At 46.2% G+C, this 24,210-nt stretch overlaps 1 protein-coding gene across 6 annotated transcripts in view; it reads left to right on the top strand.

The window, feature by feature from the left end:
* The window catches only part of GPHN (gephyrin), a 907,672-nt gene that overhangs the window by 557,328 nt on the left and 326,134 nt on the right, over positions 1-24,210 (top strand). For all 6 annotated transcript variants that reach the window (XM_030213888.1, XM_030213889.1, XM_030213891.1 and 3 more), the window contains one exon: positions 4,219-4,326. In XM_030213888.1, coding sequence (XP_030069748.1) covers positions 4,219-4,326 — 108 coding nt within the window. The remainder of the gene's footprint in view (positions 1-4,218; positions 4,327-24,210) is intronic.

Raw genomic sequence — 24,210 nt, forward strand, 5'->3', positions numbered from 1 at the left:
ACACAATAAAATAATTTATATTACATAGTAACAACTTAGTATCTAAGGGTCCCTTTTACTAAGCAGCGCTAAAAAAAAACCCTAGCCTGTGCTATCCTCAGCACGAGTCTTTCCCGTGCACTAAGGCCACTTTTAGTGCTTCTGGTAAATAGCCATTTTTCCTATTTCTGCAGTAATGGCCATGCACTAATTTTCCCATTAGCCTGTTTCCATTAGTGTATGAGCACTTACTGACACCTGTTTTATAGGCAGCAAGGGCTCATGCACTAATCCTGTGCTAATCAGTTAACACATGGCAATGTCCACGTGCTAACTGATTAGCATATCCATACCCACTCTTGGCCCCCCACCAAAGATGCCCCCCCCAGCACTAAAAAATAAATTTTATATTTTAGCATGTGGGTAGCACATGCAAAAACTGTTACAGGATGCCTGAGCACATCCCATAGTAGTGCATTTTAACCTTCGGTAAGCACACAGTGCTTACCACAGCTTAGTAAAAGAGCCCCTAAGTAATAGAAAAATATTCTTACTACCCTAATAATGCTGATTAAATTTCATGTTCAAATAAAATCCTCATGTAATTTTGCATCTTCCTGAATAATCAAATCTATTTGTCCCAGCCACTGTTTAAATAACCAGATTTTAATACATTTCCAAAATTTCAGATGGTTGCCTTCCAACCTTATATTCTTTGATACTTTATTCTATAATGGTGGGGCCATTCCTTTCACGGCACAGTTTCTGGTAGAAACCAGCCTGTACTCTCTCTGAACATAGTGAATGTAGTGGAACATAAGCTTTCACGAACTTCGTTAAATACCTAGCTATTGACTTTATTAATCTAATTCTAGTACTAATTATTTCTATAGCACTACTAGATGTATGAAGCGCTGTACAAATTATATGCACTCATCTCATAGACATAATTTAATCACGTTGTTGTTTTAACTCTGAAATGTTTATTATAGGAAAATAAAGAAATACAAATTATAGCACAACTTCAAGTTACTACTACTACTACTTATCATTTCTATAGCGCTACTAAATGTACAAAGCACTGTACACTAAACTTGTAAGAGACAGTCCCTGCTCCATAGAGCTTACAATCTAATCAACACAGATAACCAGGACAAATAAAGGATAAGGGAATTACTTAAAGTGGGAATGATAAAACAGACATGGGTACTGAACAAGTGAATAGGAGTTAGGTTAAAAGCAGCCTCAAAAAGATGGGCTTTTACCCTAGATTTGAAGATGGCCAGAGATGGAGCTTGACATACTGACAAAACAATACCCAAATGAATACAATCCCTTTAGCAATATCCTGCTAAAATGGAACCAAGTTATGAGACATATGGCTTCTCTGTTAACAAGCTGGATATACCAGCCACATAAGTGGATGACATCATCCAATAGTGCAAGGAGGATGTAGCTCTCTAAGAGCTCAGAAAAAATTGGAAAAGGTTTTGAGCATGCATGCCTGTTCCTACTTAGTACACCCATTCTGCTGAACGGATATGTTCAAGTAGCTCTCTCATTTGTGCAGCATCAGTGCTAATTTTTTCACTCTTTTTTTTGTATCAGCTGTGCTATTGTGTTCCTGTCCAAAAAAATACCATAAATGAAGCCTCTCATTTTTTTTCTTTCTTTTTTTCTGTTCTTTTTCCTCTTACTCTATTGAGTTTAACTTAGTTGAGCTTCTTTCTCTTCAGTATGTCCAAAAACAAACCAAGATTTGAAAGGTACCCTGTGTGTAACAGGAAGATAGACATAAAGGATGTTCATGGGATCAGCATGCTCTTCCTCACCCAGTGCATAATGAGGAAAATGATTATAGCTGCAGCAGAATGTTACCTGGAGCCCATTCCAACAAGAGAATTAAACTAGCAAACCTTCTGGCAACTCAAGTGTGCTGTGAAGAAGATAAAGCAAGTTAAATTATTGATACTGGGGCATCCCTGTTACGGGAGAAAAATGTAGTCCCAACACACAGTGGCTGCTTTACTTGATCATACTCTAGGATTGAAGTTCATCTGAGACTTCAGAAAGATCCTTGGTGTGGTACCAAAAAGTTTAGCGCTTTTCCTCAGCACCAAATGTTAAAGGAAAGGGAACTGTGCTATGACAGACCTGTCAATTCTGAACCCACACCACATCATGGACAACAAACCTTCAGTGGAGATACGGATAAACCTAGACCCTCTGTGTCAAAGTGTAGGGGCAAAACGTTTTGGTGTAGAACCTCCACACAGAAATATCTGCACAGATATAGTTGTGGCACAGACTCTGAATGCTGAAGTTTCATTAGCAGTTCTGAGCACTGAAGTCTTGAACAAATACATTGCCAACCAGATGCCTTGTCATGCCATGAAAATTGGTATGGGGATAATGACACAGACAAACTTAAGAATCAGGATGCCATTTTAATAGGAAGGTCCTTTCTTCTGAAAGAGCTTTGATGTCCAACTTTGACAAATTGCATTCAGCTCCTCAGTCAGAGATCAGCCTGCCATCAGCAAAGAAACACAGGAAATCATCTCCACACTGTTGTCTGCAAAGATTCTAGTGACTGAAGCAGATGAGCCACCACCTTCCACACCTTTCCCAACTCATATAGCAGGGACTACTCAAACTAGCATGATTAGTGTTTTCAGTGGTTCTTGTCCTGTAAAAAACAAAGTACAATCTAAGGATTCTTCAAAGAAATCTATTCTTACTTCACCTCAGATCCCTTAGGCACCAAGATCAAGAGACCTTCCTCTATATCAAGATGAATCTGGTTTATCTGTGATTTGCTCTTACTCAGAAAATGTCTTCTAAATGTTGGAGGTAATTTCTGAAAGTTTTTTTCCTGATCAGAATAGGCAGTAGATTTTAATTCTTTCTGGTAGTTTTGATATGAAGAAGAGAAGAATTGTCTACAACATTTATATGTCTCCATATGAGAATATTGCATATCTCAAATTGCGTTTGAAGTTAACAAAAGACCTATTACTATCCAATAAGAAATTCAACTAAAATTTGATGTGATTAGTTTCTTAAAAGATTTAGAAGTGGTTAAGGAGATATCGATGGTCTTCATGCACAGATTGCTTCTGGGCCTTCAGAAAAGAGCCTGGCAAAATCCAGCATCCGTTCGTATTGTCTCCAAGAAAATTGATACAAAATATAAAGTTCAGCATATTCCTGGTTTTAGCAAGATCCAGATGTACATCACTCAGTAGTCAAAGATCAAGGGAGTTTTCTAGTACTATCACAAATAATCCTGTATGTTCAAACAAATAGGAGGGAAGATTTTTCATATAAAAATGCTGGTCTCTAAAATAGCTCATCAGGGGAGACTTTTACGAAGTGGCCTTAAGCCCAACGCAGGCTTACCGCTTGCTAATCCGGAACTACCTCCGGGCTACCACAGCAGAACCTGGGGCAAAAGCTGGAACCAAGGCAGGAACTGTGGCAAGGCTGGAGGCCAGGCAAGGTGGGGCAATTTAGACTGAAGGCATGGCAGGGCAAGCTGGTCTGGAGGCAAAACAGGGCAAGCTGGTCTGGAGGCCAAGCAAGGTGGGGCAAGCTAGACTTAGGGCAGGGCAAGCTGGACTTGGAGGCAAGGCAGGGCAAGCTGGACTGGAGGCAAAGCAAGAAGGACTTGGAGGCAAGCTGGACTGGAGGCAAGGCAGGGCAAGCTGGACTAGATGGACTATTGGTCTGACCCAGTATGGCTATTCTTATGTTCTTATTCTAAGCTTATCAGACACACAGGTAGTATTGAAGTAACACATACCTATAGGTCCCACAGGATAACCTTCCCGATATTGTACATAAAAGGTAAAAAAAAAAAAAAAAGATAACTATACATACTGATAATCAAAAGTCTATTTAAAATGCACATCAAGCCCTTGATTATATTGTACAGTTGATGATGATATAAGCAGTTAATGCTGATCATCACCTGCACAATGATGTTTTAGTAATATAATATGTCAAGAACTCCCTAATTATGTCTTATTAGTTGTATTGAAAAAATTATGGATGAGAAGTTGCATATACCTTTATCCCCCTGAAAATGGAAAGTACCTGGGATCTGAACTGAGTGTGCTCTTTCAAGCATCTGAGATAACCTTTACATTTCACACTCTTGTCCTTTGAGTCATTTTGCTTGTACTGTTTCATGTCCTTCAGTTACCATACTCATAGTTGTTGTGTGTTGTGCATTAGAAGCATCCATCCTATACCAGTCCTGCTGTTTTCATGGCCAAAGGTGAACAGTCCATCCCTGGTCTCATCAGCCATCCCCATCATGCTGCAAGCAGTGCAGGAGAACTGGTAAGAGCCCTCTAGAAAAAGCCTTTCACATTAATAGTTTCTATGCTTGTATTGCCTGCCTCCTATCTGCTGCTTACTGGCTGTGCATTCTTTCTTAACAACTGTGTTGAAGTATAAAGAACATTATCATTTTCATTTAATTATTATTTCCCCTGAGTATTTGAGATGCACTGGGTCTGGTAAATATGGTCTCCCATTTTTAAGTGTTCTACTGTAGATGTAGGCTGCAACATTTTTACTAGGGATGTACATATGGCTTGGGTGCCCTCAGCAAAAGTGCATGCAAAATCAGTTGTTTAGGGTCCTTTTACTAAGCTGCGGTAAAAATGGGTCTTAGCATACTCTTATGCAGGTTTTTCCTGTATGCCAAGGCCATTTTTACTGCAGCCATAAAAACTCAATTTTCTATTTATTCTATTAACGGTCATGTACACGGTCGTGTGCTAATGTTGCCATTAGCATGCAACCATTTTTAAAAATTACCATGGGAGCACTTATCAATACCTATTTTGTAGGGTAGGTGGCAAGGACTCCTGTGTTATCCGTGTGCTAACCAGTTAGCAGGTTGGTAATGTAGATGAGCTAACTAGTTAGCACAGGAACGCCCGCCCTCTGCCTTGAATGTGCACATGCACATTCAGAAACTACCGCATGCGGTAGCCCATTTTTTGCTGCGTTAGGCGAACATTAGCGCCTAATGCATCTTAGTAAAAGAGCCCCTATATGCATTAACTTATGAACCTGCATGCATACAATTGATTTGCATATGGTAAAAAAAAGAAAGTTCTAACATGCAGGCTGTTTTTTGTTATTGTTGTTAAAACAAAGTCATGCAGTGAATTAAAAAAAAATTGGGAAACAATTTGGGAAAGTCCAAAAATGAACTGAAATTTTTTTGACTATGCACATCCCTAATTTGTACTGCAAGCTACATACAATACTGTTACTGTTTCATGTGCACTTATAACTTGTGCTCTGTATTGCATGCTACACTATGCCACCTGTATATGATAAAAATGTAAATCATGTGTTGCATTTTATATTATATTAATATGGATACTCCATTAATACCTTTCAAGCTGCCCATGAACTGACCCACAAAGGGTTATTCACACATATATTTGCACATCTTTTATCTATATACCGCTGCCATCAAACCTATTTTTACTCCTCTTTGGGATTGGAATATCCCAGAAGGTCTCTTGTCACATTCATGCATCTCCTGTTCCAGTAAGTGTGAGTGAATTTGTCAGTGAACTCGGCAAGCATAGGCGCCCCTTGTAAGAGGCTTGGGAAAGCTAAGCCTCCCCAGCCCCAACTGTATCCTTTTTCGGACCCACTGCCTCTCCCACTATGTCTTACCCTGTTTCTGTTTCTCTCTCCCTCCCCTTTCATGCACCACCGCCATACAGCACAATATCCCTCCTGTTGCACCTCTCCGGGTCCACGATAATAGATAAGGAAGGCAGAGGCATGAGACTGCAGTTCTCTGCCTGCCGCTACTGCTTCTTATGCCAGTCTCACCTCCTCTAAGGTAAACATCCGGGGCAGCACAGGAAGCAGTAGCGGCAGGCAGAGAGCTGCAGTCCCGCACCTCTGCCTTGCTTATTTATTAACGCAGACCTAGTAAGGTGCAACGGGAGGGATATTGTGTGCATGGCGGTGGTGCATGAAAGGGGAGGGAGAGAGACAAGCAAGACTAAAAAGGAGGGGAGAAAGAGTTCAATGGTAGATGGGGGGAGGGAGAGATGGTGCAATACTGGATAGGGGGAGGGGGAATGCTAGATGTGCTGGAGAGCAAGAGACAGCAGAGAGGGGCAGTACTGCATTGAAAGGGGCAATCCTGGATGGGGGTGGGAATAGAGATAGACATGGGCAATTTTAAGTGTTTGGCAGGGGGAGAAGAGAGACAGGGGCAGTGCTGCATGCCGGAGGGAGATAGGCAGTGCTGGATGGGCTGGAGAAAGACAGCAGAGAGGGGAAATACTGCATAGGAGGAGGAGAGGGGCAATGCTGGATGGGGGAAAGAGAGATAGGAAGTAGCATTGCTGAATGCGGGGAGGGGGAAGGGAGGAAGACAGGGCAGTGCTGCATGCCAGGGAAAGAGAGACAAATTAACAGGCAATGCTGGATGATAGCGGTGGGGGGAGACAGAGGAAATACTTCATGGGGGAGAGAGAGATGGGGCAATGCTTGTTGTGTGGAGAGAGACAAAAGAGACAGGGCAATGTTGAATAGTGCAGGCGGGATGGGGTGGAAAGAGAGATGGGCAATACTGCATGCCAAGGGCAGAGAGAGAGACAGGGGCAATGCTGAATGGTGGGTGCAGGGGAGAGAGAAATAGAGAGGAGATACTGTATGGGGGAGAGGGGGACAAGAAAGAGGATGCTAGCTAGTGGAGGGGGGAAGAGACGAGAGAATGATGCTGGATGATGGGGGGGAGAGACAGAGAATATGCTGGATTGCAGGAGTATAGAGAGAAGATGCTGAATGAAAGAGGGAGAGAGGAAAGAGTTGGTGAAAGACTGGGGAGTAAGAGGAAGGCGAATAGGAGGACCAGAGTGGAGGAAAGAAATGGAAAGCTATAGGTAGACGCAGTAAAAAGAGTGAGATTAAAGTCTGGATAACATGAATGAAATTTGAATGGATAGGCAGAAAAAAATTGAAGAAAGCTGAAAGGAACAGATCAGTGCTGGAGTTGGTTGTAGAGGATGTTTGTGCAGCGCTGCGTACGCCTTGTAGCGCTATAGAAATGCTAAATAGTAGTAGTAGTAGAGCACAGATGAGAAAAAAAGAAGACAGGAAAATAGTAAGCAGAGGCTGGGGCCAACACAATAAAAAAATTAAATGGCCAGACAGCAAAGGTTAAAAAAAAAAAGAAGAAGTAATGTGATGGCTGTGCTAGTCCACTTTAAAGAATTAATAAACGTAAATAAAAGACAAAAAGGAAAATAAGGATGCACTGGGCAGGACACTGCCATTTTGAGGCAGCACCCGCAGGAGGAGGGAGGGTGTGCTAGTCCCTCCTCCTGTTTGAAGGTATGATAGGGTTTATGGGGGGGGGGGGGGGGACAACTCTAGACCACCAGGGCTAGCTTTGGGGGAAGGGGAGTCACATCAGGCCTGGTAAGGGTCCCAATGGACCACCAGTGTTCTATGTATTTGCAGTGGGAAGGAAGGAGGGGCTTATGGGGGGGGGGGGTTTGGGGGGGGTTGAGTGGTCTGGGGGGTCTACCAGACCTCCAGGCCCTTGTGCTTGGGGGAGGTGGGGGGGGGGGGTCTGGAGGTCTACTGGACCTCCAGGCCCTCATGTCTTGGGGTCTTCCCATTCCTTCCCAACGCCCTGGCAAACCCTAATGCCAGCTCTGAGCTGGCGTATGGTTTGCCATAGGATGAGCATCCTTGTTTGGCGCGTCGCCCGCTGAACATTAGGGAAGAAAGTGGGAGACCCTTTTTTGCATGCAATTTGTGTTCATAGCCAGTGAGCTCATTATTTCATGCGCTTACCACCTCTGAACATTGGGTGGTAGCAAATGCAGGTGCTAGTCCGGCACTAATGGCCTGTAGCACCCACATTTGCTTCTGGGCATCTGCACCTCAGTTGTAGTTCAATGCGAGTTACATTCAGGCACAGTAGATATTTTCCTGTTTCTGGGGGGCTTACAGTCTGTTTGTACCCAAGGTCACGGAAGGTTAAGTGATTTCAAGGAGTGGCAGTGGGATTTGAACCATGGCTTCCCTGGTTCTCAGACTAATTCTGATAAAAACATATTCCAAACACGTTTGTTAACTGAACAATAAACTAAAGGCCTGCAGATCTGAATGCTAGTTGCCATTTGAAAACTTGCCAAAACAACTGATAGGCAAATCATTTTATGCTTGCCGTTAACCACAAGATTTCTGTTACAGTGTTGCTGAACATCACTGCTCACATGGTGAACAGGAAGATGTTGGACTAGGGAGCTAGATCTGTCTGGGAGCCAAGTGTTACTTGCATATATGTCCATAATACTGCAAAATATTGTTCTGTTTAATATGTTTTATTCATTTGATGCATTATTTTTATATTTTGTGTATAATTTCTGGAGTATATTCAGAGTGCACGTTACCATCAGTAACCAGAGGCACTGCGAAGACAGCTGATAGAGCTGCACCAGAGCCACATAGTGAAGGACTCATTCCATGTTGTGTTCAAAAGCGTCCCACTGTCCTTTTACTGTTGACATAGGTGTTGCCCCCCACTCCAAGGATTTTAACTTACTCCATTCCATTCTACTCCACCCAATACACCACCTCAGCCACACCTACACCCTGACCCTAGTCTCGCCCACTTTAGCCTCCTCAAACAGTTGAGTCACTGACCGCCTGTGTCGGCAAACCTAGTGAACAAAGCATACTGTGATATGAGTGGGGAAAAAAAGGAGGAAAAAAGGAACCGGAGGCATTTGCCACCAACACAGTTTTTATTTAAGCCACAGCTTACAGCTCCCGGAAGCAGGTCTCTTGATTGAAACACTGTTTTCAACATAAGCGTCAGCGTCGAGCAGCAGAACTTCTTAACCAGCACTGAACATGCAAATGCAGGATAAGTAGTTGCTAACCTTTTTCCTTTGTTTGAATTTCGATGTGGCTCTGTGTCCGATGCCTTAGAGTAGGAATTTCAGAAACTTTTGTGCAGCGTAAGCTTTTGTGCTAACATGTTTTATTCTTAGACTTGGTATCTATATAATAGTTATTCTAATAAAAAGTTGTCAAAAATTGTGGTTTTGGTTCCTGGGGGCAAATGATTGATTATACATAGTAGGCTGAGGGGTTTGAAATAGCTTTGCACTAGAGGAGACCTAATAGCCTTGCCACTGCCGAATATCTGATGCCTTCAGTTCTTTTTTTTCCCACTCATATCACAGTATTCTTTGTTCTCTTTTGGTGTACAATAAAACTTGAGGAGCAAGAGGTTTTGTATTGTTTCTATTTTTCCCTTCTTCCTTGCTGATGGCAAACTTAGTGAAAACAAGTCATACTATTCTAACATATCTCTTGCCATAAGATGAAAATAATAGCAAAATATTCCTTATGTGCAAAAGTCATGTTTAAATATATATTCTCCGAGGACAAGCAGGCTGCTTGTTCTCACTGATGGGTGACGTCCACGGCAGCCCCTCCAATCGGAATCTTCACTAGCAAAGTCCTTTGCTAGCCCTCGCGCGCACCGCGCATGCGCGGCCGTCTTCCCGCCCGAAACCGGCTCGAGCCGGCCAGTCTTCTTTCGTCCGCACTCGGTACGGTTGTGTTTTCGCCGTGTCGAGCCCCGGAAAGTCGACCTCGCGCGTCCTTTTTCGACGTGTTTTTTCTTCGGAAAATCTTTAAAAACTGTTTGGGAAGTGCTCCGGAAGCCCTCTCGGGTTTCGTTTGCCCCTTCCCGTATTTTTCAGATTTTGCCCCGGTAAGTTTTCTTTCGTCGTCGGGGTAGGCCTCTTTTCGGCCTCGGTCGAGATTTTTCTCCCTTAAACTTTTGGTGCTCAATTTCGGATTTTGATTTCGCCGGCGTGATTTTTCCGCCCATGACATCGAAGCCTTCCAGCGGCTTCAAGAAGTGCACCCAGTGCGCCCGGGTAATCTCGCTCACTGATAGGCACTCGTCGTGTCTTCAGTGTCTGGGGGCCGAGCACCGTCCTCAGAACTGTAGTCTGTGTTCCCTGTTACAAAGGCGGACTCAGGTAGCGAGATTGGCCCAGTGGAACGTTTTGTTTTCGGGCTCTTCGTCGGCATCGGCACCGGGGGCATTGAGTGCATCGACGTCGTCAGCGTCCAGACCTTCTTCCTCGGCTGCTAGTGTATCGGGTGCATCGAGGCATCGAGTCTCTGCATCGGCGCTGAGGCATCGGGCGACTGCATCGACGTCGGTGGTACCGGGACCTCGTCTGCTGATGTCGTCGGACGGTGGTGCATTGTCTGGAGTGCAGGTGAGGGCTGTCCATTCCCCTGCTGGTGGCGGTGAGCCTTCGGGTGGGTCTCCCCCTACCCTGAGGGCTCCTGCGGTACAGCCCCCCCGAGATCGACCTCCTTCGGCCGGTGACATGCTTCGGAAGAAGTCGAAGAAGCATCGACACCGGTCTCCTCCCCGCGTCGGCACCGAGAGCTCTGGGTCGCCGAGGGAGTCGGCACCCAGCAGGCATCGGCACCGAGAGGACCGCTCACCCTCTGTTCAGGAGGTGTCGATGCGCTCCACTCTGGACAGCCCGGAACAGCCTCCACGCCCAGAACAGGTTCTGACGTCGACGCCTGCATCGACCTCTCTGCCTTTCTCTGCAGCCGCTCTGAACGAGAGCCTCCGGGCCGTTCTCCCAGAGATCCTGGGAGAGCTGTTGCGCCCTACCCCTCCGGTACCGGCGGTGCTTGCGCCTCCGGTACCGTCGAGCGCGGCGCCGGCTGGCCCATCGCCCGAGGTGAGGTCCCCGACGTCGGTACCGCGTGCGGTGCCGACTGCGGCCACCTCCCAGGAGGGCTCCCCGACTACGTCGGCGGAGGGAGCTTCGCCGATGCGGGCGAGGGAGTCTACCTCTCGACGCCCCCATCGTGGACGTGGCTCCACGGAGTCGAGTCGGGCACGGTTGCAGACACAGGTCCGTGAACTTGTGTCTGACACCGAGGGTGAGGCCTCGTGGGAAGAGGAAGAAGACCCCAGATATTTCTCTGACGAGGAGTCTGAGGGTCTTCCTTCCGATCCCACTCCCTCTCCTGAAAGACAGCTTTCTCCTCCTGAGAGTCTGTCTTTCGCTTCCTTTGTCCGGGAGATGTCTATGGCCATCCCCTTCCCGGTGGTTGTGGAGGACGAGCCCAGGGCTGAAATGTTTGAGCTCCTGGACTATCCTTCTCCACCTAAGGAAGCGTCCACTGTTCCCTTGTACCATGTCCTAAAAAAGACATTGCTTGCGAACTGGACCAATCCACTAAGTAATCCCCACATTCCCAAGAAGATCGAGTCCCAGTACCGGATCCATGGGGACCCAGAGCTGATGCGCACCCAGTTGCCTCATGACTCTGGAGTTGTGGATCTGGCCCTAAAGAAGGCTAAGAGTTCTAGGGAGCATGCTTCGGCGCCTCCGGGCAAAGACTCTAGAACCTTAGACTCCTTTGGGAGGAAGGCCTACCATTCTTCTATGCTCGTGGCCAAAATCCAGTCTTACCAGCTCTACACGAACATACACATGCGGAACAATGTGCGGCAGTTGGCGGGCTTGATTGATGCGCTCCCCCCTGAGCAAGCCAAGCCTTTTCAGGAGGTGGTCAGGCAGCTGAAGGCGTGCAGAAAATTCCTGGCCAGAGGGGTGTATGACACCTTTGATGTTGCGTCCAGGGCCGCTGCTCAAGGTGTGGTGATGCGCAGGCTCTCATGGCTGCGTGCCTCCGACCTGGAGAATAGAATCCAGCAGCGGATTGCGGACTCGCCTTGCCGTGCGGACAATATTTTTGGAGAGAAGGTCGAGCAGGTGGTAGAGCATCTCCACCAGCGGGATACCGCATTCGACAAGTTCTCCCGCCGGCAGCCTTCAGCATCTACCTCCACAGGTAGAAGATTTTTCGGGGGAAGGAAGACTGGTCCCTACTCTTCTGGTAAGCGTAGGTACAATCCTCCTTCTCGACAGCCTGTGGCCCAGGCTAAGCCCCAGCGCGCTCGCTCTCGTCAGCAGCGTGCGACTCAGCAAGGCCCCTCGGCTCCCCAGCAAAAGCAAGGGGCGAGCTTTTGACTGGCTCCAGCAGAGCATAGCCGACATCCAAGTGTCAGTGCCGGGCGACCTGCCAGTCAGAGGGAGGTTGAAAGCTTTTCACCAAAGGTGGCCTCTCATAACCTCCGATCAGTGGGTTCTCCAAATAGTCCGGCAAGGATACACCCTCAATTTGGCCTCAAAACCTCCAAATTGTCCACCGGGAGCTCAGTCTTACAGCTTCCAGCACAAGCAGGTACTTGCAGAGGAACTCTCCGCCCTTCTCAGCGCCAATGCGGTCGAGCCCGTGCCATCCGGGCAAGAAGGGCTGGGATTCTATTCCAGGTACTTCCTTGTGGAAAAGAAAACAGGGGGGATGCGACCCATCCTAGACCTAAGGGCCCTGAACAAATATCTGGTCAAAGAAAAGTTCAGGATGCTTTCCCTGGGCACCCTACTTCCCATGATTCAGGAAAACGATTGGCTATGCTCTCTGGACTTGAAGGATGCCTACACACACATCCCGATACTGCCAGCTCACAGACAGTATCTGCGATTTCAGCTGGGCACACGTCATTTCCAGTACTGTGTGCTACCCTTTGGGCTCGCCTCTGCGCCCAGGGTGTTCACAAAGTGCTTGGCTGTAGTAGCAGCAGCACTTCGCAGGCTGGGGGTGCACGTGTTCCCATATCTCGACGATTGGCTGGTGAAGAACACGTCCGAGGCAGGAGCCCTGCAGTCCATGCAGATGACTATTCGCCTCCTGGAGCTACTGGGGTTTGTGATAAATTATCCAAAGTCCCATCTTCTCCCAGTGCAGAGACTCGAATTCATAGGAGCTCTGCTGGATTCTCGGACGGCTCGCGCCTATCTCCCAGAGGCGAGGGCCAACAACTTGTTGTCCCTCGTCTCGCGGGTACGAGCGTCCCAGCAGATCACAGCTCGGCAGATGTTGAGATTGCTGGGCCACATGGCCTCCACAGTCCATGTGACTCCCATGGCCCGTCTTCACATGAGATCTGCTCAATGGACCCTAGCCTCCCAGTGGTTTCAGGCTGCTGGGGGTCTAGAAGACGTGATCCACCTGTCCACGAGTTTTCTCGAATCCCTGTATTGGTGGACAATCTGGTCCAATTTGACTCTGGGACGTCCTTTCCAAATTCCTCAGCCACAAAAACTGCTGACAACGGATGCGTCTCTCCTGGGGTGGGGAGCTCATGTCGATGGGCTTCACACCCAAGGAAGCTGGTCCCTCCAGGAACGCGGTCTACAGATCAATCTCCTGGAGTTGCGAGCGATCTGGAACGCTCTGAAGGCTTTCAGAGATCGGCTGTCCCACCAAATTATCCAAATTCAGACAGACAACCAGGTTGCCATGTACTATGTCAACAAGCAGGGGGGCACCGGATCTCGCCCCCTGTGTCAGGAAGCCGTCAGCATGTGGCTCTGGGCTCGCCGTCACGGCATGGTGCTCCAAGCCACATATCTGGCAGGCGTAAACAACAGTCTGGCCGACAGACTGAGCAGGATTATGCAACCTCACGAGTGGTCGCTCAACTCCCGAGTGGTGCGCCAGATCTTCCAAGCGCGGGGCACCCCCTTGGTGGATCTCTTCGCATCTCGAGCAAACCACAAAGTCCCTCAGTTCTGTTCCAGGCTTCAGGCCCACGGCAGACTGGCATCGGATGCCTTCCTCCTGGATTGGGGGGAGGGCCTGCTGTATGCTTATCCTCCCATTCCTCTGGTGGGGAAGACTTTGTTGAAACTCAAGCAAGACCGAGGCACCATGATTCTGATTGCTCCTTTTTGGCCGCGTCAGATCTGGTTCCCTCTTCTTCTGGAGTTATCCTCCGAAGAACCGTGGAGATTGGAGTGTTTTCCGACCCTCATCACGCAGGACGAAGGGGCTCTTCTGCATCCCAGCCTCCGGTCCCTGGCTCTCACGGCCTGGATGTTGAGAGCGTAGACTTTGCCTCTTTGGGTCTGTCAGAGGGTGTCTCCCGCATCTTGCTTGCTTCCAGGAAAGAGTCCACTAAGAGGAGTTACTTCTTTTTATGGAGGAGGTTTGCCGTATGGTGTGACAGCAAGGCCCTAGATCCTCGCTCTTGTCCTACACAGACCCTGCTTGAATACCTTCTGCACTTGTCTGAGTCTGGTCTCAAGACCAACTCTGTAAGGGTTCACCTTAGCACAATCAGTGCATACCATTACCGTGTGGAAGGTAAGCCGATCTCAGGACAGCCTTTAGTTGTTCGCTTCATGAGAGGTTTGCTTTTGTCAAAGCCCCCTGTCAAGCCTCCTACAGTGTCATGGGATCTCAATGTCGTTCTCACCCAGCTGATGAAACCTCCTTTTGAGCCACTGAATTCCTGCCATCTGAAGTACTTGACCTGGAAGGTCATTTTCTTGGTGGCAGTTACTTCAGCTCGTAGAGTCAGTGAGCTTCAGGCCCTGGTAGCCCAGGCCCCTTACACAAAATTTCATCATAACAGAGTAGTCCTCCGCACTCACCCTAAGTTCTTGCCAAAGGTTGTGTCGGAGTTCCATCTGAACCAGTCAATTGTCTTGCCAACATTCTTTCCCCGTCCTCATTCCTGCCCTGCTGAACGTCAGCTGCACACATTGGACTGCAAGAGAGCATTGGCCTTCTATCTGGAGCGGACACAGCCCAACAGACAGTCCGCCCAATTGTTTGTTTCTTTTGATCCCAATAGGAGGGGAGTGGCTGTGGGGAAACGCACCATATCCAATTGGCTAGCAGATTGCATTTCCTTCACTTACGCCCAGGCGGGGCTGGCTCTTGAGGGTCATGTCACGGCTCATAATGTTAGAGCCATGGCTGCGTCGGTAGCCCACTTGAAGTCAGCCTCCATTGAAGAAATTTGCAAAGCTGCGACGTGGTCATCTGTCCACACATTCACATCTCATTACTGCCTGCAGCAGGATTCCCGACGCGACAGTCGGTTCGGGCAGTCAGTTCTTCAGAACCTGTTTGGGCTTTAGGATCCAACTCCACCCCCCGAGGGCCCTGTTTGTTCTGTTCCAGGCTGCACTCTCAGTTAGTTGGTAAATTTTTTAGGTCAATCTCAGTTATGTCCTCGCCGTTGCGAGGCCCAATTGACCATGGTTGTTGTTTTGAGTGAGCCTGGGGGCTAGGGATACCCCATCAGTGAGAACAAGCAGCCTGCTTGTCCTCGGAGAAAGCGAATGCTACATACCTGTAGAAGGTATTCTCCGAGGACAGCAGGCTGATTGTTCTCACAAACCCGCCCGCCTCCCCTTTGGAGTTGTGTCTTCCCTTGTATCTCTTTTGCTACATATGAGACTGGCCGGCTCGAGCCGGTTTCGGGCGGGAAGACGGCCGCGCATGCGCGGTGCGCGCGGGCGCGCGAGGGCTAGCAAAGGACTTTGCTAGTGAAGATTCCGATTGGAGGGGCTGCCGTGGACGTCACCCATCAGTGAGAACAATCAGCCTGCTGTCCTCGGAGAATACCTTCTACAGGTATGTAGCATTCGCTGAACAGTTTTATCCACAGGAGATCATGGCAACAGACTGTCACCTACCTTTTATTTTTTACCCATTCTACTTGATTCTGTTGTGATCCTGACTCCTACATGCCTCAAATAGCATTTTTGAGACATGCCAAATATCTTTTTGAACACCCTGAGCTGCCTTTCAAATATTTCATCCCCTTTGTGATACCCAAATGGCCCAAGATATTTGCCTTTTGGAGCCCAAAAACAGTTATAAAAATTTAACATTTTAAACTAATTTTCATTTTAATCCATCTAAAGACATCTAACCTGCAAAGAAAACAGATCAGCAAGATGTATCATAAAGTTCTGAGCCAGAAAGAGACCAACTTCGGAGCAAGTGAAAATGGGTGCACTAACATTAGCTCATTATTGGAGCTGGTTCTGGGAGTCTATATTATGAAGGCACATAGTTGCCTATGTTGCTTTTATTAAACAGGTTCATTTTTGAACTCCTCGGACAGGTGTCCCCTGCTATTAGCCACAGAGGCTTGGAAATTATCCCATATCCACCTGGGTAGATGAGCATTAAGGAGCCCTTTTCTAAACCAGTGGTCTTTGCTAATTTTTAAGTCAGGGCCACTTTGTGTCTCAAAGGACTGATAGAGAGCTGACAAATATCTGTTGGGACATGACGCCTAACGATGCGTGCCAACATCTATACTCTGGAGGAAAGGAGAAACAAGGGTGATATGATACAGACGTTCAAATATTTGAAAGGTATTAATCCGCAAATGAACCTTTTCCGGAGATGGGAAGGTGGTAGAATGAGAGGACATGAAATGAGATTGAAGGGGGGCAGACTCAAGAAAAATGTTAGGAAGTATTTTTTCACGGAGAGAGTAGTGGATGCTTGGAATGCCCTCCCGCGGGAGGTGGTGGAAATGAAAACGGTAACAGAATTCAAACATGCATGGGATAAGCATAAAGGAATCCGCATAGAGGAATCCTGTGCAGAAGTAATGGATCCTCAGGAGCGTAGTCGAGATCGGGAGGCGGGGCTGGTGGTTGGGAGGCGGGGATAGTGCTGGGCAGACTTATACGGTCTGTGCCAGAGCCGGTGGTGGGAAGCGGGACTGGTGGTTGGGAGGCAGGGATAGTGCTGAGCAGACTCATACGGTCTGTGCCAGAGCCGGTGGTGGGAGGCAGGGATAATGCTGGGCAGACTTATACGGTCTGTGCCAGAGCCGGTGGTGGGAGGCGGGGCTGGTGGTTGGGAGGCGGGGATAGTGCTGGGCAGGCAGACTTATACGGTCTGTGCCAGAGCCAGTGGTTGGGAGGTGGGGCTGGTGGTTGGGAGGCGGGGATAGTGCTGGGCAGACTTATACGGTCTGTGCCTTGAAGAGCACAGGTACAAATCAAAGTAGGGTATACACAAAAAGTAGCACATATGAATTATCTTGTTGGGCAAACTGGATGGACCGTGCAGGTCTTTTTCTGCCGTCATCTACTATGTTACTATCCAGCTTATTTTCGAAAGAGAAAAACGCGTATAGTGCGACCTAAATCGGGAGATAGACGTTTGTCTCGCAAAGGCGCCCAAATCGGTATAATCGAAAGCCGATTTTGGGCATTTCCAACTGCACTCCGTTGCGGAAACGAATAAAGTTGACGGGGGCATGTCGGAGGCGTGGTGGAGACGGAACTGGGGCGTGGTTATCAGCTGAGGAGAGATGGGCGTCTTCAGCTGATAATCGAAAAAAAATGGCGTTTTTACCGCGATTTTGGGTCACTTTTTTTTTACCCTTTTTTTTCACGAACAATTCCCCAAAAAAGTGCTCCAACTGCCCAGATGACCACTGGAGGGAATCAGGGATGACCTCCCCGGACTCCCCCAGTGGTCACTAACCCCCTCCCACCAAAAAAAACCCACTTTAAAAACTTTTTTTCCAGCCTGTATGCCAGCCTCAAATGCCGTACCCACCTCCATGACAGCAGAATGTGTTCGATCCTGTCACAGCCTTTCCCTGGGTCAGATGTAGCTCTCGGGTGCAGTACAGGGTCACATCAGCATTGCATTGTGGTGAGTGTAGGGTATTGGGCTCCGTGATTTCATTAGCTTGTGTTACAGTCTCACGATGTTGGTAGTTGGTAGGCTCTTCTCCTATGGTGCTTTTTCCCCTGCCTACTGGGTCAGATTGTGCCCTGTTGTGTTTCCTGTTGTAGTCCATGCGGTAGTGGCCATTTTTGTAAGCCAGTTTTAGTTCCCTTTCCTGTGTTAGCCACGTTACAGAACTTCCTTGCTCCATCCCAGTCTTTCTCGATTCCTGTCCATGCCCACATGAAGCATCTAGCGCAGGATTTTTACTGTGTGGCCTGTCTTAGTGTATATTAAATGTTAGCACAGGTCTGTGCTAACATCTAACATGTGGAAAAATCTACACTAGCAGTTTAACACAGTTTATTTATTTATTTGTTACATTTGTATGCCACATTTTCCCACCTATTTGCAGGCTCAATGTGGCTTACATAGTACAGTAATGGCATTCGCCAAGTCCGGTAAAGAAACAAATACGAGGTGATATTGTGGTCGAATAAAGGTACCTGTGTTTTGGGTATAGTGGGGATCGAGGAGAGGAAAGGTTATATAGTATCCATTACGAGCTTTGGTTTTGCTGTATTGCAGAGTGTAGGTATTTATGTTGGGTCAGTGGGGTATGCCTTTTTGAACAAGTTGGTTTTTAATGATTTAGAAATAGGGAGCCTAATATCCCATACTTAATCTAACCCCCAGCCCACCCCAAGCTTTGTAATAACCTAAAGAAATGCCAAAATTAACAAGGCAGTTGGCAGTGCATCTGTCCTTCTAAGACCTCATGGCCTTGCTAGATAGAATTCAGTCACCTACAGCCTGCCAGTTTCAACCTGTTTGGTTTCTGGGCAGTTGTAGGCTGTTGGTATCAGCCCAGCTATGCCATGGCTGCAGGATTATTAAGTCATTCTTTCTTTAACTACCCTTTATTTTTTCCTTATCTCGCTCACTCTTTCTTCCCTAGAAGGTATGAAAGATGGCCCATTTCCAACAGACAAGGATCATTAGGCTTATCCATTCCACCCCATTACATTCCCATAGGAATGCTGGATACTCCAGCTGACAGTTTTCCTTTTGATTACTCAGCTATTAGTTAAAGTACAAAAGTATAGACTCTACCTTCCACTTTTTACACAGAGCCGAAGTTTAAAATGTGCAAGACACCTAGGCTTGAAATATTTCATCTGTATTCTAGTTTATTTTTCTCAAAACCTTACGGTTTTCAAAGCTTATAGCTAAACCAGAGAATATGAATTAGCATTCAGAGAGCACAGAACACACGAGTAACCCAAGGATCTTAAATTATTTTTATACTGCAGAGACTCTCCTTATTATTTTGTACACAGATGTGCAGCCAGACCTTAAACTCTGGTTCCATGCTGCTATCCACATTAAAGCATGCAGACAGTGAAACCAGTGGAGCCACCTGGAGGTGCTCTTGGCTGCTGGAGCCCACTACATTCTTTCAGGAATGTTCATCCACCTAATTAGGGGTGCAAACATATTTTAAAACTTGATCTGTTTCTAAGGATAAACACATTCAGACACAAATCATATTATTAGACTTCTGCATCAGGCTCCATCTAGCCTTGTTATTCCCAGTCAAATAAATATAAGATTGAAGCTGAATGGTGCACCAGCTTTGACTTTAAATTCTTCAATATCCCATTACTACAGCTGTGGGCTACAAGCGGAAGAAAAATAAATTGACAAATCAAGATTTAGGATAGCTTGCTGCTGTGGTATTTCATGCAGGGGATGCTAACTGGATCATTTACTACTTCCTCACCTAAAACAATTCAATCTGCGTGGAATGGGCTAAGGTCGCATGAAAAAGCTATAAATTATCATGTTCTTAGCTGTGGTTTAGTAGCACCAACGAAAGAAAATGATTTGGAAAGATGTCTTCTATCTAACTTGTCTCATACTATACCTCATCAAACAGACTGCCATCTCATTTATTATGGGTAAAATTTCTTTGGATACTGCATCATTAGTCTCCTTTGACAAAGAATATACAGTGCTGAACTTTTTCACTTTTTTTTGTTTGAACATTTCCTTGGACAAATTTAATCAAAGCCATTCATCAAGCAGCAGAATGCTTTTCGATTCCAAGCATGGCATATAAAAGAAATAGGAGGCACTCCAGTGCTCACATTGTATACTGCAGCAATTTCTTTGATCCATTTGCATTAGAGACTTGATTTTTACAAGAATTGTTTTTCTGTAGCATAGCCTAGCAGTTAAAACAGCGAGCTGAGAATCAGGGAAGCCAGGGTTCAAATCTTGCAGACATTCCCTGTGATCTTGGGCATGCCACTTCTACCTCCACTACCTCGGATGCAAACTAAGGCCACAGCTTTCTAATATGCAGGAAAATCATGCTTTTCAGTATTATTTTACTGCAGAAAAAAATCACCGTAAGTTTTATAAACTTTTATGGTGAATGCCACAGTGTAGTAAATCCCAGCATTATGTTTAACTCGCATTCTGCAAGGACAAGCAAGCCTATCTGTTCTTACAAGTGAGTAATGCAGGCTGTGTTTCCTGGTCCGGATCTTATGACAAGCATAAGAAGAGCTATGTGGAGCATGAGGGCACGCTCCACCACACGTGTGAGTGCCTTCCCGCCCACCATGCGAATGCAGTCACCTCAGTTGCTTTTTTTACCGCTGCGAGGAGAGGGTGTACTTCGTGTTTTTCTTTGCCTTTTTGGCTTTCCTGTTCACGGAATTTGTTTTACTCTTTCCTTTATTTTCTTAGTTTTTGTCAAATTTTTGTTTCCTTAATTTTTTGTCGTCACAAGGCCGCTTTTGAGCCTTGGCCTCGGCCAGGTTTACTCCCTATTTTTTTCTCTGGTGCCTTGTCCCTTTTTCTGGCACCATTGCTTCTTTTAATTTAGCCAACTAAGTTTTCCTGTCCACATCCACTAAAGTTCCCAGTGGCTGCAAGTGTTGTGCCCAGTTCATTTGGATGATCTCTGGAACTGACACCCATTCTTGGTGTCTCCAGTGTTTAGGACCTGACCTTAGCCCTGAAAACTGCAACCTTAGTCTTCGTATGAAGAAAAGGAACCAACGTTCCAGAGAGGCTCAGTGCAAGAAACCTTTTGCAGCCAAGTCCGGTTCCTCTGCGTCGACATCAGCATCGAGGTTGCAGGCGTTGGCATTGACGTTGAGCTTCGCACCGGCATCCGGAGCATCGGTAAGCATGATTGTTGCTAGATCTGCAAACACTGGGAGCAGTGGTGCATTGAGTGGGTCTCCACCTATCTCAAGGCCTACCACTGTGCAGAGCCCCTAAGACAGTCCATCGTCGGACCCAACCCCAAAGCAACATGAGGGTTTGACATCGTCCTTGGCACCAAGGAACCTCAGTGACAATCTTTGGGCAAAGGCCAAGTCATCGATCCCCCTTGACACATGGTGCTGGGAGCTCCAGGGCATCGAGGGATTTGGCACCCGAGAAGCTTCGGTGCCGGGAGGGACCGCTCTCCCTCCATACAAGAGGTACTGATGTGCTCTTCTACCAGCAGCCACCAGTCGGCTTCGGTATTGACCCACCTTTGCGCACCTCTTCTGGTGATGCTGCAGTATCGAAAGTGGAACCAACAGAGGCTTGGCTCCCCACTTGTTGCCCCATAAACTATGCATATTGGCTTCTAGGGGGAGACGCACTGTGGTTGCTGGCCAAGAACAGTCTGTCATATAAATAGCTTGAGTAGGTGGTGGACTAAGAACCCCAGGTAGATGCGAATGAAGGGTCATGGTTCTGTAGTCCAACATAGTACTGTTCCTGATAAGCTGAAAGCCTAAAGGAGCAGAAAGAATTTCCAGGCGCCCCCCAAAAAGTGATAAAATTATAAACAATTTTATTTTGTTTTTATTTTTATCTGGAGCAGCTGACTTTCCAAAATGGCTGCTGCAAGTTCTGTTTAGGACCTTTAGCCAGTCTGATTGACAGCTGTTTTAACCTATAAGAGGTTGTCATCACCATGAGACATTGTGTTGACCAAAAACTACATCGAAAATATGTTGTCAAAATTATTCAGGGTCACACTAGTTATAATTTCTACTGTTCTGAGGTAATTTTACAGCTGTACACATGTGTAGAATGTATGTACATAGTTTTCTCTGTGTAAGCTGGCTGAACTTTCAAGGCAAACGTATGGGCATACTTGTACAATACATATAATTTTGATGATGTATCACTGCTTCTGATCTCTGAACATTTGCTCCCTGTTTTGGTGCTCATAAAGCATAAAATCTTAACCTTGGTATCTAAGGGTCTTTCCCCTTCAGTACTAGATTATCTATCCAAACTCTTGATCCCATACGTCCTAACCTGGACCTTACTATTCTCTCAAATGTCTCCCTTCTCACAATCACACTTAAATAATAAAAGAAATTACACTTTCTGTTATGTTGGTCTTCAGTTATGGAATTTCCTTCCTCTGGACATTGGACTCAAACAATCATATCAAAATTTCAAGAAATTAATCAAAGCCTGGTTATTTCAGTGTTCGCACACTCCTGGAATCTGTATATGGTGCTCAGATTTGCATGCCCAAGATATGCATGCAAATTCATTAACAAGCCCTTAACTATCAATAATTAGATGCTACCAGTTATTAATCTTAATTGGTACTCTTTAAAATTTGTGCATGCATCTGGCTGTGTGCTATTCTATAAGGCATGACGCCTAATTCTAGTAGTACATAATTCAAAAGGGGGTGTGGCTGTGGCCTTCCAAAAAGTTGCACACTTTGCACACATAGTTATAGAATACAGCCTCAGCGCACCTAATTTGGGCACCAGCATTTGCACCAGGTTTCAGCAGGTGTAAATGCTGTTGACTAAAGTTGAGTTCTTTCTCTGAATTTTGAGCACCATTTCTAGAATTACCTCCATAGCACCCAGCTAACCCTTAAGTCTACAAGGGAAATTGGTGGTCTGTGGGAGAAAAGGCATAGAACATTTTAGGTTATCCTTCTTGTTGAATTGTTATCATTTGTTTTCTTTTTCAATAAAAAAATATATGTTTTTAAAAAACTATTACGTCTACACCCCTGGCCTCCACTTAGCTATTTCTTCCACAGAAACCTATATTCCTCCTCTTCTTGTCCTGTATTATATTTTCTTTTATATTACTCTTCAAGTTTCTTATTTCTCTTCTGTGACTCAAACCAGTTGTAAATTGCCCACAACATCATGGTGCGATGGGCAGTATAGCAAACTCATGTGAATAAAAATACCCTGGGAAACTATGCACTATATTGAAACCTGCTCTTTAGCATCTCCAAATTTTCGTGGTCAAATTATATGCATATGTTTTCAAAAATATGCATGTAAGTGCAAACTGCTCCCCAGTTCCACCTCTAGGAATCCTTTCGCTCAGCCCAGGTAAACTTACAGCCCATACATGTGTAAGTTTACTCACATTTCAGGTGGACAGTTTTCTGAAACCTTATAAGTGGGCACCTCCATTCAAGCACCACAGTGCCATTGGTGAGAGCCTATTCGATAACAGCATCTGACCACCTAGATTCCATTATAGAATAATAGCAATTATGCTATTGACCTGGTGTAAATGTGGCAGGGATGCTTGGCATAAATGGGTACAGCCCCCCATGTCCTATTCGTGCTCTATGTATATGCTCCCTTATATTTATGTGCTATGCCGCTTATACGCATCCTTGTATAATAGTGCTTAGGTGCCCTGCAGGCACTTTCACGGATAAGTGTACATTTAGGGGTAGATTTAAGAAAGAGCACCAAAAGTTAGATGCTAAAAAATTGAGTGCTAAGCAAGATGTCAGGCCTAAGTTGGTATATGAGGGCCTAACTTTAGGCGTGAGCATTTACTCCATGTCAAAGGCTGGTGTAAATGATCACACCAAAATACTGTCAGTTGTGCACGCAACTGATAGTATTCCATAAACCTAGTGTGTAAGTGTCTGACACACCCCTGACCTGCCCATGCCCCTCCTGTGTTAATGCCCCTTTGCAATTACTTGCTATAGAACTTAGGTGCTAAGTACCTATGTGCAGGTACATATGCAACAGCTAATTAGTGCTAATTAATGTCACTTAAGGGTCATTGTTGGCAATTAAAGCCAATTAGCGGTCACTTACAATATTAAGTTAGGCACTATCCGAGCAATCCATGACCACCTACCATTCAGGAAAGCACTAAAAACCCATTTATTCAAGCAAGCCTACCCAAAGGACCCAGATTAATCTTATGAACCCATCTACCTTACATATACTGAAGAGAAAACGACATTGACCCAGACTCTGTCTCCCACCTTACCTTCCTCTCTATCACCTATCTCTACCTACCCATCCATCCTATTACCATGTTATACTTATTTTCCTACTTTACATAACAAAATTCTGTGTTACCTATTACTATGTAAGCCGCATTGAGCCTGCTTTTTAGTGGGAAAGTGCGGGATACAAATGTAAGGAGGAGCGGCCTAGTGGTTAGGGTGGTGGACTTTGGTTCCTGGGGAACTGAGAAACTGAGTTCGATTCCCGGCACAGGCAGCTCCTTGTGACTCTGGGCAAGTCACTTAACCCTCCATTGCCCGCCGCATTGAGCCTGCCATGA

Source organism: Microcaecilia unicolor, chromosome 9 (assembly GCF_901765095.1).
Source record: "Microcaecilia unicolor chromosome 9, aMicUni1.1, whole genome shotgun sequence".
In the NCBI taxonomy this organism is placed as follows: domain Eukaryota; kingdom Metazoa; phylum Chordata; class Amphibia; order Gymnophiona; family Siphonopidae; genus Microcaecilia; species Microcaecilia unicolor.